This window comes from Cryptotermes secundus, unplaced genomic scaffold, assembly GCF_002891405.2.
Source record: "Cryptotermes secundus unplaced genomic scaffold, Csec_1.0 scaffold280, whole genome shotgun sequence".
Taxonomy (NCBI): domain Eukaryota; kingdom Metazoa; phylum Arthropoda; class Insecta; order Blattodea; family Kalotermitidae; genus Cryptotermes; species Cryptotermes secundus.
The window spans coordinates 1,737,271-1,752,356 of record NW_019720566.1 but is presented as its reverse complement, the minus strand read 5'-3'; the positions used below and the strand labels follow the sequence as shown (position 1 = coordinate 1,752,356).

The 15,086-nt window shown below is 42.8% G+C and overlaps 1 protein-coding gene across 5 annotated transcripts in view; it reads right to left on the bottom strand.

Annotated features, from left to right (window-relative positions):
• The window catches only part of LOC111868781 (probable GPI-anchored adhesin-like protein PGA55), a 122,325-nt gene that overhangs the window by 94,423 nt on the left and 12,816 nt on the right, over positions 1-15,086 (bottom strand). For 2 of the 5 annotated variants that reach the window (XM_023859750.2, XM_023859759.2), the window contains exons 1-4: positions 13,334-13,480; positions 7,578-7,678; positions 3,404-3,503; positions 337-543 (exon numbers count right to left, since the gene is read on the bottom strand). In XM_023859750.2, coding sequence (XP_023715518.1) covers positions 337-543; positions 3,404-3,503; positions 7,578-7,678; positions 13,334-13,399 — 474 coding nt within the window. In that variant the 5' untranslated portion in view covers positions 13,400-13,480. Of the gene's footprint in view, positions 1-336; positions 544-3,403; positions 3,504-7,577; positions 7,679-13,333; positions 13,481-15,086 lie in introns of those variants that run through there. The other 3 variants (XM_023859767.2, XM_023859775.2, XM_023859785.2) reach the window with 2 other exon arrangements.

The window sequence follows — 15,086 nt, the reverse complement described above, 5'->3', positions numbered from 1 at the left end:
CACCGGTAAACGTCTACCAGAATACATGGCGTCACATCACGGAAGATACAGTTTTTACCTAATGTTACTCACAGCCCTAGACAATTTTTTTATTTGTTTTTAAGTGATGCGACGTATTCCGTGTTTCCTTTGTTTTAAGTACGTTTTTAACCAGTTTAGTAGAAATGATTGAAGCAAGCTCTCAGAAATGAATGAAGATATAAGTCTGTTTTAACAGCGAGAAGAGGCGCCAAATTAGTTCCACCCGGCCAGCATGCCCCCGGAACAAGATCATATCTTAAGAGTGAGCAGTCCCTTCGCTTTGCCATGGAGACTCTAGAACTGTATTGTCTTTACCTGCGAGGACCCCTCGATACCGATGGACGAGGAGGATACATGCTTTGCCGTCACAGATGACGACACGCTGCTCGTAGAAGAGGAAACTATGTGGGTCGAAGAGGTGCTGATGGAGCGGTTACTCTCCTGCACCAGCTTTGAGACCTCTTCCGACTGAAATTCGCTGGACTTCTCCTGGATCTTCGTATTCCCGATCTCCTTCGTTACCTGAGCAGAGGAACTCCAGTTTATCATTTTTGTTCCATGTTCAGTAAGAAGGATACATCAGTGTTCATTGATATGGAGAACTGACGGCACAGCCTGCGAGCTCATCTGAATGGTTAATGAACTGTATTCAGCTTAGTTAAAAAAAATAACAAACTCCATGGTTTTAATCCGCAAGCAAACTATACCGACCGAGAGACCGCCGCTTGTCCGCGAAGTTAGTGCCAACTTTAGCGGATACAGGGTGTTGCGTGGTCAGCGCAATGAATCCCCACGGCCGTTAATCTCGGTTTACTAGACCTGAGTCGCTATTTCCTTAAAATAGCTCCTTAATTATCCTCACCAAGCTGAGTGGACCCCGTTCCAGACCCACTACTTCTCAGAAAATCTGTAGCCAGAAAACCCTGGATCTGTAGCCAGGAACTCTGACCGCTAGACCACAGAGGCGGTCCAGTTTAGTTAAACACCATGGATTTTCATCGGGAGATATGTAGAGATGGTCTGCCTGCAGTTTTGATTTGTACTTCTCATAATAACATTTGATTAATTTTAGATAAAATACCTTACGTAACTTTTCTACCGAGAGAAAACAGAAGCGATCAAGAAGATCATCGGAAATCTATCTAGGAAAAAGTTATTTTATGATATAACATTATGACTGAATAGTTTAAATTTTCTTGACCTCGGCAGTACTTGGAGGTAAGTGGCCAGCTTCACGCCCCGACCGCTTTACCCCCGGGAAAGCCCCCCCCCCCGTACTCATTGAATAGGAGGTTGGGTAGACCCCAGAGTCGGTCTGGACGGCGTGGTAAAAGGAGAATTCATTACCCTACCGGTACTCGAACTCCGACCCCTCGGTCATCCAGCTCGTAGCCAGTCGCTGTACCGACTACGCTGTCCCGACTCTATTGTTTGTACCCAGAACCTCCCGAATATGAAGTATGAACCATTGCGTGGCATATAAGTTTATACCGCACCTTATCGCATGTAAATAACCTGCCAGCCGGTATGGTGATTACACAGACGCAGTGTAACGTAGGAGAACACAGGAGGAGCGAGGAGAAGCCGGGAAACATGTAAATTTAGTTAAAAATAAGCGACTAGTAGTTCTGTTTGGATCCCCCATCGTGTTCTATCGATTTTCTTGCAGGATTGACGATGAAGAAGATTTACAGTCTGCCAGGAGAACAGGGAAGCCAGTCATGTATCTCATGAGGGATTCCGATTCTGCCCGTGACTGTGGTACCTTTCCAGGACCGCGGCAGCCCGAGTTCGAGCACGAGTCAGGTCATGTGGGATTTGTGGTGGAAAAGTTGCACCGGGGCAGGCTTTCTCTGGCAAATCGCATTACACCGATTGCTCCACAATCATCAGCTGTCATCTGCGGCTGGTACAATAGGACAAACAGTGGCCACAGTACCAGTTGGACTCAGTCTCACCCACTGAGGAAACAAATGGTACCTTTCCGCATTTCTGCTGTAAACTGCGCGCTTGAGCTTGTGGCGAAGGCCGAAATTAACGGGCTTTGGAATGAAATTCTCAGAAATTTCTAGTCCTAAGTGACTTGTGATAAATTCTAGTTTTCTCTGTATTCTTTCATTCTGTCTTAGTACTCTTCTGTCATCATTGTCGTGTTCGTCAATACTTAACCTCGTTTCGTGACGTGCTTCATATAACAATCGAACTCTTTCGTGTTTCAGAACGTTCTGAGACAAGAACTAGGAATAGTATTAATGTTAAGATTGAAATTTCTATGTAGGCCACCAGCATCCCATTATGTAAATAATAAAAAAAAAGTAAAGCTTCCCCTGTAACAGGCCGTGGAGGCCCATAGGGTTGTGAGAAGTTGAGGCTCCCACGTTTTCTAGACAGTCTGTTCACTGATGGCGGTGAGGTCAGCCTTACGCGCCGGTCGCCCTTTACCACTAGGAACATTCCTGGTACTCATTTCTGTTAGAGGCTGAGTCGAACACGGGGAATGTCGCTCAGAGCAGCTACTATTCTGGTGAAAATAAGAAAGAAAGATTTCTCAAGGCTAATGAAGTATAATTATACTAATCATATTTAAATTATTGTCGTTGCTGACACGCCGTATGTTTTCAGAGAGGTAGGAAGGTCATGTTAAAATTTTATCTACATGCATTTCACTTTGTAAATATTAATTACGGCTGTTGTAATCACTTTGAAAGCTACCGACACCATTATTGCAACATACTGACGTGTATACTCATATGTATGCCTTTGGAATTAAACTGCATACTACACTACCACGCTACGAAAAATGTGCAGTTTACCAAAAAAACGGCGAAATATTATATTTCCAGTATAGACCTATTTTCATTATCGAACCTCGGTAAATATAAATCGGTTAAAATATTCAATCTTCCATAAATATTTACATGTTGAGGCCGAGCATGCGTAGCTGCTGAAGGGTAAACAATTGCAGGATAGGACTTTCATTCCAACTGCAGAAACTGCCTCAGATGCAAGTGTACGCTTCCCATAGTCGGTTTCTCCGCGCGGTTTAATGAATAGTATGAGGAAAGTTAAAAGACGTCTCAGTATGATCACCCATGTGGTAAGAGGAAGACAGAGGAATCATTGAAAATATATGGAACAATGTGGGCAGGAAAATATCCGGGCTCATGACATATGTACTGGCTGGTGAATAGAGGAGGCTATACAACACGAAAGCTGGTGGTATTGTCTATTCATCGTCTATCAAACAAATCTGATGCTATCATGGGCTGGAGAGAAGCAAATGCAGATTTTGTGGAGAGAAAATCGCTAGGAAGGAGGCCATTTTTGAGACTGGCGTCTAGTTGCGAGGATAATATGAAAAATGATCTCACGGAGTCATTACCTCGGAGGAGGAGGATGCGACACTGGAAGACTGCTCTTGAGCTACAACAGTGCTGCCACCTGATGGGACGAGTTGTGACATCTTGTCTATGCTGCTTTGTCTGTAAGTCATAAAGAAACAGTTGCGATCCATTAGAACTCCAGGTCAGTCTAACCTGGAATGTATCACTTTGATATTGGCATAGGTGAAGAGTTAGAATTTCATTCAGCTTAGAAGCCACTATGTACGAGTACGAGTACATTTTAAAACTGCCCCCCCCCACCCTCGAAATGAAACTTTCAGATCGTCAGTTCCTTCTGTGTCTTTCATAATGGTATCCATTTTAACATCTTTTCCATGTTTAACATTTCCGATCCAGTCTTGGTTTGCTATTTTTTCAGTAAGAAATTAGTTATCTTTTTTTTAGACCGCACATTTCGTTAATCTGCTAATCGATTAACAATACATAAATGTCCATTTAAAATGTTATGGTGCTTGTATATGTTTTACAGTTATTTAAATAGTATGCTAACAGAGTTTCTGTAAGTAGTGTAATTGAGTGTATGTGGCTCAACATTGTATCCATTGGCGAACGGCTTTATGATTTTGGGAGAGGACCTTCAGCTGATCACAGTGGCCGCCCGTCCTAAGGCATGAACCATCTTCTCTCGCTAGAACACTGGGATCGTGGGTTCGAATCCCACTCGGGGCTTGGATGTCTGAGTGCGTTTATTCTGTTTGTGTTCTTCTGTGTGTTGCCTTGCAGCGGACTGATCCCCCGTCCAAGGAGTCCTACCAACTGAGAACGCGGCCAAGGTTCGCAAGGGCTGTAGAGCCATAGATACGTAAAGCACCTTCAGGTTTTAGAACAGTTGAATATCTATTCAGCCGATCGCAGTGGCCGCCCAATCTAAGATATAAACTGTCTTCTCCCGCTCGAACGCTGGAGTCATATGTTCGAATCCCACTCGAGACATGGAAGTCTGTGTGGGTTTATATTCTGTTTGTGCTGTCCTATGTGTATAGGTAGAGGCCTTGCGATAGGCTGACCCCGCCCAAGGAGTTCTACCGACTGTGTATAGTATTATGAAAGTGAAAAAAAAGCGTCCAGGGCCCAAAGAAGGTTTGTAGAGCCATTAAATGGATGAATGAATAGATTCGCTATGGCTTGGCTTAGGCCGCGCCATAGCTCAAGCTGTTAGTCGCTGGCTTCCCACCGCGGAGGCCAGGTGGGATTTGTGGTGGACAAAGAGGCGCTGGGCGGGGTTTTTCCAAGTACTTCGGTTTCCCCTGCCAATCTTCATTCCACCGAATCCTGCCACCCGGGGTAGGCTAGAATAGGCCAATCAGTGGCCGCCGTGCTGAGTCGACCCAGCTGGACTCCACCCCCCACCAAGCGAAATGGTTTGGGTTTGTAGTTTATTAGTTGATTAATTCGTCACTTCTGTCCACAATACTAGCGAGTTTTTGTAATTCTTATTCTAGGGCTTTTCATTCATTCACGAATGGCTCTACAGTCGTTTATTGTGTCCTGGTCTCTTTTTTCAGTTTTGTAATCTTCTTCACACAGACTCACTGGACGAGTGATCGGCCTGTCGCAGGGCCGCCACCTACACACAGGACAAAACAAATCCAGAGTAGACTTACATACAAATATCCATGCCTTGAATGGAATTCGAAGCCACGATCCCAGCATCCGAGCGAGCGAAGACAGTTCATGTTTTAGACCCCGCGGTCACTGTGATCGGCTATCCTAGGATATATTTCACGGAATACACCTTAGGTATGCTGGGTACGTTTTCATGATCGCTTGAATAAATGAAACCGGGTTATCAGAATAGGCAGGAACCGTGTACGTCTCGTTGAGATCGAAGCAGAGCCTATTCTGATACAGAGTTGACTCGAAGGAAGTTAGCATGAATTCTCCATTGACTGGTGGAATAAATAACTCTGCCCAGCGAACTATAAGCTAGCTCAAGTGATGGCAAGGGTTATTTCCGTAGAACAAATCTCACATTCTCAGTCGCTGTTACACAATGCGTAGCTTTCATGTAAACAAACGCAACGAGCCCTTGCCAAATTGTAGAGAATTTGAGTGTATAAGTGACCCAAGTAAACTGAAGCTTATACTGTTTCGAATGGAAACTATTCTGGAATATTATTAATTTTCGGACTACCAAAATACGTAAAATAGATAATCTGTTATCTTATCTGTTGAGCCAACAGCCGCAAGGCCAATTACAAACACAGCACAGCGTAGTAAAAATAGTTACATACTGGACGAACACAACATAAAGTCAAAGACTAATTAAAGGTAAATACTGGAAGAAAAACACATTAATGCATATAAGGAAACAAACAAAATAATAATAATAATAATAATAATAATAATAAACTAGATGCGTAAAATAAATAGGGGCTAACTCTATCAATTGGGTCAACTGACTAGGCTTTTACCCGAGGACGTAATTAGAATCCAGTCTCCGAAACGTCGTTTTTAATTAAAACCTTCCAGATCTTAATTTATCAGAATACATATTCACGAGACCTACGAGTGGGCAATGCTCTTACTGGGGGAAATCCATTTAAATGCTGAGCAGCAGGTACCCAGATTCTTAACAGTTTCGATGATGATGATGATAATAATAATACTTTACTTTTTACTTACTTACTTAATAATAATAATGATAGCCAACAGTAACAGTAATAATAATTTGTTTGTGTATGACTTAGCGATTTAGCTACGAATGTTACTCTTACATAGTGACGAATGTCATAAGAAAATTATTATTCAGGTTGAAATGGAAAGCATTTGGAATATTCTAGTTGAGATTTTTTTTTCCTTGGCACTACAGCCCCAGTGGGCCTAGGCCTACCTCCATGAACTCCGTTCACTTCGGTTTTTCTAGATCTTACAAATACGGTAGGACTCCTTGGGCGAGTGATCAGCTCGTCACAAGACAAACACAGAAAAACGCACACAAACATCCATGCTCTAAGTGGGTTTCGAACCCACGATCCCGGCTTCCGAGCTAGCGAAGACAGTGCATGCCTTAGACCGCTCGGCTACCGTGACCGGCAGTTGAGATTTGGTTCAGGGTACTATTCCAGCGTACACCTGAATATCAGAGGATAATCACGAGAAGTCTCAGTCGGCCAGAGTGAGCCCTTCTACTTCCCGAATACAAGTTTAGTTTGTTATCACCATCGTCATCGAATTTTGTTGGCCAGACATACCGTATTTACGCATGTATAGGCCGCACATTTTTTTTTCCAAAAATTCAAGAGGAAAACTGGGGTGCGGCTTATATTCGAAATATTCGAAATCACACTTCATTTAAAAAAATTATATTCATAATTAGTAATACAGGGTGTTCTACTCCTGAAATAATATTCCAAGAAAATTATTTTTTCTATAATTGCTGTCTGAAAATTGTGCTGCGGCCTATACACGCACGCGGCCTATACATGCGTAAATACGGTAATTTTGCTGTGAATGATATGTACAGAAGCAACTTTTATAAACTTTCTCACAAATTGCTCCCCATGTTAGAAGTGCATTTATATAGCGTAACGGATCTGCCACGTTCAGTACTGTAACTGTTGCCAACATTTCTTTTTCTTTTGAAATTACTTGACAAATTAAATGCAATCTTTTATGAAGGCCTTTAACTGAACTCGTAACCATGACTCAGTGGTCATAACAGCGCTCAATCGTTATTTTCCTTTCATATTTCAGTGCGTCACCTAATAATCTCCCCCTAAACGTCGTTGGCCAGTCACAGTGGCCGCCTGAAATGTCTTCGCCTGCTTGAACACTGGATCGTGGGTTCGAATTCCACTCAAGGCATGGATGTTTGTGTTTATTTTGTTCTGTGTAGATAACGGCCTTGCGTCGGGCTGATCCCCCGTTCAAGGAATCCTACCGACTGTGCATAGGATTAAGAAACTGAAGTGAAACGAATTGTTTCACGAATACCCTATGCTCCAAGTGGGAGCAACAGGAATAGATAGGTAGGTAGGTGGAAGGATGAGTGGGTAGATAGGAACTCCGTTGAGTGAGAATCCAATATTTTTCCGCGGACAGACAAACATCAATTTTGCTTTATTCTTTTGCTCCCTAAAACAGAAATTTGAGCTGTACAAATATGTGAATATCTTAGGGGAGCTTCTGAACTTGTTGTGGTTAGCTTACGTGTTGCAGGACGTGAAGGGAAGTATCTTCTTAGCTGAATCCTGTCTCTTGCTGTTGTCTCTTTTCACCGAAGGCGCTTGAATGTTGTGTGTCTGCAGAACCTGCAAAGAAATATGCAGATCTGTATTAGTTCATGGCCTATTCACTGCTCACTCACAGCAGAAGGAGACAGACGTGTTGCATGTATTGCCGCTGAAAATTAGTAAGCGTGCTTCCATACTCGGTAATTGTAGGATTTGAGATTCTCACAGCGGTGGTTATGAAGAGTACTATCTCCTGGGTTATAGCGCCATATAGTCCATTGAACTTCAACCGACGTTTCGGAAGAACATCGAATAAGCCGAGCAGGATACCAGCGTGAAATCGGGTGACAAGCCGACCCTGAAGATGGAGGCTATATGTTCCTCCGAAACCTCAGTTGACTTTCAGCGGACTACACAGCGTTATATCAGGGAAGATAATAATCTTCGAAAATGTGGTTCGTGATATATTTTCTGTGCTGGAACCAAACGTAGGGAAACCCGTTTAAAACGATCTACCCCGGCAGGATGTCCATTTCTTGTCATTTTCTTATGGCTTCCGCCCTCGGGAGCGCTAGGTGTCTGCTACAGGTGCTTTAGTGCGAATATTTCACACGTAAAGGACGAGAAAATAGTAGGAGGCACTACCCATCATTATAGGACTCATTTACGCATAGACGAGGGCTTACCCCAAAAATGTAACTTAACGAACGGAAACACGGCAATTTCATCAACAATTTTAGAGACACCCGAAGATGACCAATGTTGGTCGAAACATGTAGTGTGCATACACCAGTGATGTAGAAGAGATCTGAAGTTTAGAGTAAAGGTCTTAAAAAGTTAGTTGCATATAATGCTGCTAACAAAGAATAAAATAAAGATGGATATTTCTTTGCCATGCAACATAATATGACAGTCTGATTTTTCCATACCTCTGTGTAAATATATAGTATTCTTCAAATACTAATCTGGAATGTCTTAATAATAATAATGTAAAGCTATTCCTGTAACAGGCCATGGAAGCCCATAGGGTTGTGAGACGTCGAGGCTCCCACATTTTCTCTAGACAGTCGGCTCACAGATGGCGGTACGGTTGTCAGCCTTGCGCGCCGGCCGCCCTTTACCCTCCAGGAAGATACTTAATACTCATTTTTTTAGAGGCAGAATCTATCCAAGGGTCATAATGCTGCTGGAATTATTCAGTATATTGAAAAAAATCCAATGACCTCATCGGGAATCAAACCGCGACGTTCCGGCTTGTAGCATAGTGCCTCAAACAACTAATAAGTATACAAATTGGAAGGATAATCCGCCGGGGCGTGAAGCTCACCACTCACCTCCAACTAGTGCCGAGGTGGAAAAAAAATGGTTCTATACATCCACTCCCCCATATGCCTTCTTGGCGTAGTGCATAATTGGTTAAGCACAGGGACAACTTTACCTTTTATACTTCTCTATATTTATTATTTGCAGTTTTTAACCTGTTTTCTTTACACTCTGTCGTTAAACTAAGAAAATTAGTAATAAGTAAATTAATGAACTAATTGAAAATGTCACTACCCCTTAAAACGAAATACCGAGAGACCATCGCCGAGATATACAAATGATGGCTATTTGGCATTACATTTGCACAGCTCAGATAGTCTACGTACCGAAATCATTTTGGATTCTATTCAAATTATTGAGAAGAAGAGTACAGCGAGGCCAGTAAAGAGTGTACTTTTTTTCTTTCAAATTTTTAGAGAGGAGACTGCCATGCTTTGTATGGTTTTCTATACGAAATTATTTTGAGTACATGCAATTTCATGATAGCGCAGTCGCCTAAAGCAACTGCCTATGGGCTGGACGGCCGAAGGGTCGATTTCAAATCCCGATAGGGGTAAGATTTTTCTTCTCTTAGCGTCATTCATACCGGTTCTGGGGCCCATCCAGCCTCCTGTCCAATGGGTACCGGGGGCTCTTTTCTCGGGGTATAGCAGATGGGGCGTGAAACTAAGCGCTCTCCTCCAACTACTGTTAAGATCAAGAATATGTAGTTAGTTAGTTATTGGAGAGGGTGGGTTTCCCCATGCACTGAGACCTGTATTGGTCCGTTGTGCTTCCCTCTATGATTTCTACCAGTCTCTATATCCTACCGGTACTGGTGCTTACCATCAGTCCCGCCCAGCCAGCGAGACCGGCTCTACTAGCTGAGAGGTATCTATAATTATAGATACCTCTCAGCTAGTAGAGCATTATAATGCTTCCCCCATCTACCAGCGGTATTATAGTCTGCTGTTGGGCGGGAAACGTCCGTTAATTTGGCTCAGTGACCTCCTTAGGAGATATGAGGTTCTTTTACGCGCCGTAAAGCTACGACACGGGACCCACGGCTTAAAGTCCCTCTCGGAGGACTTGTTCCCTGAATTTTTCCGCCCTTAAAAATTCGACGACCTCCGCCGGGCATTTGAACCCGCGTACTACGAGTCATGAGGTGGGAACGTTACCTCTAGACTACGGAGGCCGCTTTCAAGAATACGTAAATCTATACATCAATTCGCCATACGTGTTCATGGCGCAGTCCTTAATTCAGTAATCACAGGGATAAATTTACCTTTAAATACAATTTAGAGCATGCAAAAGTACAGTGCCACCGTTTACATATTTCTCGCTTTGGGTGTTGACCTATTGGAGAGTTTAGCAGCCAGAAAGTAAATAGAGTATATAGACGTCTGTCTGAAGGGGACTACGTGACGCGAAGGCGGGACAAACAATGTGCGGATCTCCCACGCAATTTGGACAGGATCCCAAGTTTCTTCGGCCGATCAAAGGCCAGAGACTCTATCCACAATGCAATGCATGGCGCCTAGCCTACCACAATAAAACTCCATCGCCATGTTGATATCCTTCGACAAACAAATGAACGTTTCTTACTGAAGTTGCAGACATGTGCAAACCTCATATGACTCTCTGCGGTGGTTCGTCATTTTCAACTACGAATATATACTGTTCTCTTTTCCAAATATCTTATGTGAAATTTAATCAAAATCTCCTCACGGAGAATGGACTTCATATGGAAGGACTAACTCCATGTAAGGCGTTGTTACGCTTTCCTTCGAAACACCGGGGACCCTTGGAAGCGATGTGATGGAGCCAAAGCCTTCAGGCGAGAGATGTCGGTACTGTAGCTCGCCCTTCATCACCTCTTTCGGACAGGCAGGTGGAGTGGGACCAATATTTCAGGGTTATTCTCCTACGATTGGTTCCCAAACTGTATGTGCAGTATTGCCATTTCTTCAGTTGTTTCATATGACGATATCTGGTATTGTTCAAGGGCATAACAGAGATTTAAAGTGTTCGAAAATGAAGGGAGGAAAATAATTTTACTTAAGAGGTAAAAGATGAAACTATCCCTGTAAGAGGACGTGGAGACCCATAGGGATGTGGGACGTCGAGGTTCCCACATTTTCTAGACAATCGGCTCACAGATGGCGGTGAGGTTGCCAGCCTTACGAGCCGGCCGCCCTTTACCTCCAGGAATATTCCTGGTTTTCATTTCTGTTAGAGGCTGAGTTGACCCGAGAGCCTTAGTGCTGCTGGAAGGATTAGGTCGAACCCGCGACTTTACGGCTTGTAGCATAGTGCCTCAACTAACTACGCCAACGCGTGCCCCTCTGCCTAAGAGAGATCAGCTAAATGAATATTGGAGAATATTTAAAATATGAGATCTACGTACTTGTACAGCTCACCCATTAAACTTAGTGGACTAAAGCCGGAGCAAGCGTCCGAGTCTACTCTTGAAAGGCAGACGAAGATTAATTTTGTTCTGGACAAGACAAGACAAATGAGGACATAGGAAAGTGGTACTAAAATTAACCTTATAGAAGCAGGTTTTGCGGTCCTATCTTAACGGTCTCAGGATCGTTTCCTAAGTCGGGCTTAATGTCAAGAGGTGTCACGCTTATTACAGAGCTATCGTTGATTTGCACACTTTCCAGTCCACCGTTACACACGGGCTAGAATTCTCAGTTCCCATTATTCGTCTCCTAGTGACGTTTCTCAACAGAAAATATCACTTCAGATCACTATGAAGTCTTCTTGTTTTCAGTCACAATTCACTAAGGACACGCTCCATTCTCGTCCTTGTACTCTTAACTGCTGAAACCTCCTGGGCTCTTTACTGCCCTGAACTCTCCTGGACTCTCATTAATCTAAGTCAAAGTCACATTGCGACTGACGGTCAGTCAGTCAGTAAGTCTTGGTGTTAGCCCCATCTGGAGCTCATGACCAGATATTTATTACTCTTTGTCATTTACGGTCTTGTTTCTGTGGGCGCCCTCTCTAACGAGAGGGCGGGTCTGTCTTTTATATATGCTCAGTACTGTAAGCTACAACAGGTCTTCGTTATATAGACTCCGCACTTACAACACAGAAGACACAGTCACATGATTCCTAGCCATCTCGCCAGTCTATTGGCGTGCTGACTGTGGCCTAGCAACGAGCTATATACGTTCGTCCTATTGTTGCGTGTTCTTATCGCGGGGTGTTTATCGAGCCGTTGCCTGGCAATGACATGTCACAGTATTTTGGAAAAATGGCTGGACGAAAGACTGTTATGCGTTTTTTCTGTTCGTTATCCGCGTTTGGAAGAATATAATTTTGCCATATTTTCTACAGATTATTAATACGACTTGTTTTACACTTACACTTTTCATCCCTTAATCTCGTTCAGCCTGTTTTATATTCCTGGGAAATTCTCAGCGGCGAAAGATGTGTTTGTCTCCAGTCTTTCAACGGTAGTACGTTTGGTTGTTCCTTTTACTTCTTTGTGGAAGGTAGTGTTTAAAAGTATCTATGCTTCAAGAAAGTTCTTTACTTTTTGCTGTTTTATTCTCAAGTATTTTTTAATGAAGACACTGAGATTTTGTTTTGCAGCTGAAGAACAGTTTTATAATTTATGATCCGGAGCGCTCCTGAGCGCATGCTTTACGCGTATGGGCTGCCGAAAATGACGCCACGGGCCATATAAACCTAAGATGTATTGGAGTGCCGAGAACTCGGTTCTGTTGTCATTGCTTGAACTTCAGTTTTTTCTGCTTTAGTTACGAAAACGCAATTTAGTAAGTCGAATTAAAGTCCGCTAATTAATTCATTAGTTAGTAATATTTCTGTTGGTTATTAATTTAATTGCCACTGATTAATTTCCCAAGTTCAGGAGGCCTTGAAACTGTGGCTGTGATATGATTCATACAACTTGCCATAGTCGCTGCAGTCATGGGAGGGGTTTCGGCACCAGATTTTCGGAACGTGGCGTGAAAGAGAACGAAATGAAAGCAAGAAAGAAAGGTCAAGGTATAAAGAAATAAATATCTAAACCAGCTGAACGAAAGACGCTAACGCAGACAAACATGCGAGTAGACACAAGTAAAATTTAAGAATAGTGAATGAACCACTGTAAAAGTTTCAACAAAATGTAACAATAAAACACAGAATGGATACAAATGAAGTTTAGTATAGTGCTGATGAGTGTTTCGTGAGAAGTCTCTACGTTATATTTAGTGCAGAAATTTTGGCGTCCATAAACATTTCCTTAGCTTCTTAGTATTTTTGCAGTAACTTATATCCCGTTAAGTAGACACTTAGGAAGAGATTTGTTTGCTGTGTTAGTGAACGTGCTATGAAACTACTCTTTAAAGCAAAAAATAGAAGAGAAGTATAGCTAGGAATCTAATATTCGCATGGTGCTCGGTCACTCACCCGTTCCTTGAGCCCAAAGATAGTAAGGAGGAGGTCCCACAGAACCTTTAGGAAGCACCGGATCATCTTGTAATCCTGTCATTCCATATGAAGCTCTAATTTAACACTAGCAGCCCAATGGACAATAAATCAGCTCGCCACTTCTTAACTCGAGCGACAAATGCATCGAGAATGGACGGTAAGGGTCATTATCCGTGCGCTCTTCGTACAGGATCGTGATCAGTCGGTCCTTCGCGCCCCTTGTTACTTGTTTAAAAATAGGTTATTTTGCGTACGCTATAGCTATACGAGCTGTATAAGGGGAGGAGTTCCGCAACGGGATGAAGAGGTAGAAGAACTGGAAGAAACAAATGAAACGAGGAGAGAGTAAAAGAAATAAAACCAGGTAAGAAAGAAGAAATTATAGAGAGAAAAGTGGCATATATAAGGAAAATCGAGAGATAAATAAGGAGAAAGTGACAGAAAGAAGTAAAGTACAAATCCAAGAACGGAACAACGAAGAAATTGATGAAGAAGAAGAAGAAGAAGAAGAAGAAGAAAGAAAGAAAGAAAGAAAGAAAGAAAGAAAATATGTACGGTGAGGGACAAGGAAGAGATCAGTAAACAGACAAGGGAAAGCAAACAGGTAATTTATGCATGAATAGGGGGGATATGTACACCAATATTTATGAGGTCAGAAGTGAAAGAACAGCAGCAAAATGAATGAGATGGCAGGACATCTGTGGCGAAACGGTCGTTGTAGTAAATGGGAAGTTACTTCAGTATGACAGAATTTGGTTCCAGAGTTTGATTTACAACTATTGCTGCAGAGTGTCTGTCTTGTTCATAGGGTTGTTTGTATGTGTGTCTGTGTATGTTTGCGGACGGGATCAAAGTTGCGCCTCTGTCCAGCTCTTCTCAGTCACTGACACGGAATTGGAGTTTTACGTCATCAACATCTGGCGCCGCCGCCACGGTTATAGTAATATTCCAGTCGTTGCCACGTGACCTGGACCTGGTTTTGTCTCCTAATCGTGCTTACATTAGGTATAGTTGAGAACCCATGTGTTTATTATGGGAATAATAATTTAATGATTTTGCACATATTAAAATGAAGACTAACAGAAAGACCAAGCATTCAGTGCTGAAGACCATCATTGGCGTAATCCGTATAGATATGAAATGAACGATACGGCTAACATGCTTACCTATGTTGCCTACATCTCTCTCTGTCTATGGCTCTACAGCCGTTTGGACCTTGGGCGCTTTTTCAGTTGCTTAATCTATACACAGTCGGTATGATTCCTTTGACATGGGATCAGCCCGTAGCAAGGACTCTGCCTATACAGAGAACAACACAAGAGCAAAATAAACGCACACAGACATCCATGCCTCTAGTGGGATTCGAATCCATGATTCCAGCATTCGATCGAGCGAAGACGGTTTATGTCTTAGACTTCGCGGCCACTGTGATTGTCTGGTGCCTACATTTTATCTATTAGTTGTATCTCTACGGATATTATAAAGCCCCATACTAACAAATGCCGAACAAGGAGAAACAGAAATAGAGGGAACTGAACGAACCTGACAGTCTTCATTCTGCCGATCGGATCAGCTGTTATCAGCATTCTGATGTTCTAAGCAGGACGAGTTAGGAGATAAGAGTCAGTCAGTTAGTGAAGATTTGGTTGGAGAATTAGTGAGTTAGTCAGAGAACAGCTGGTAACTGAGGCTGGGGACAATTCGGGAACCCGGAGGAAAAGGAACGTCCACC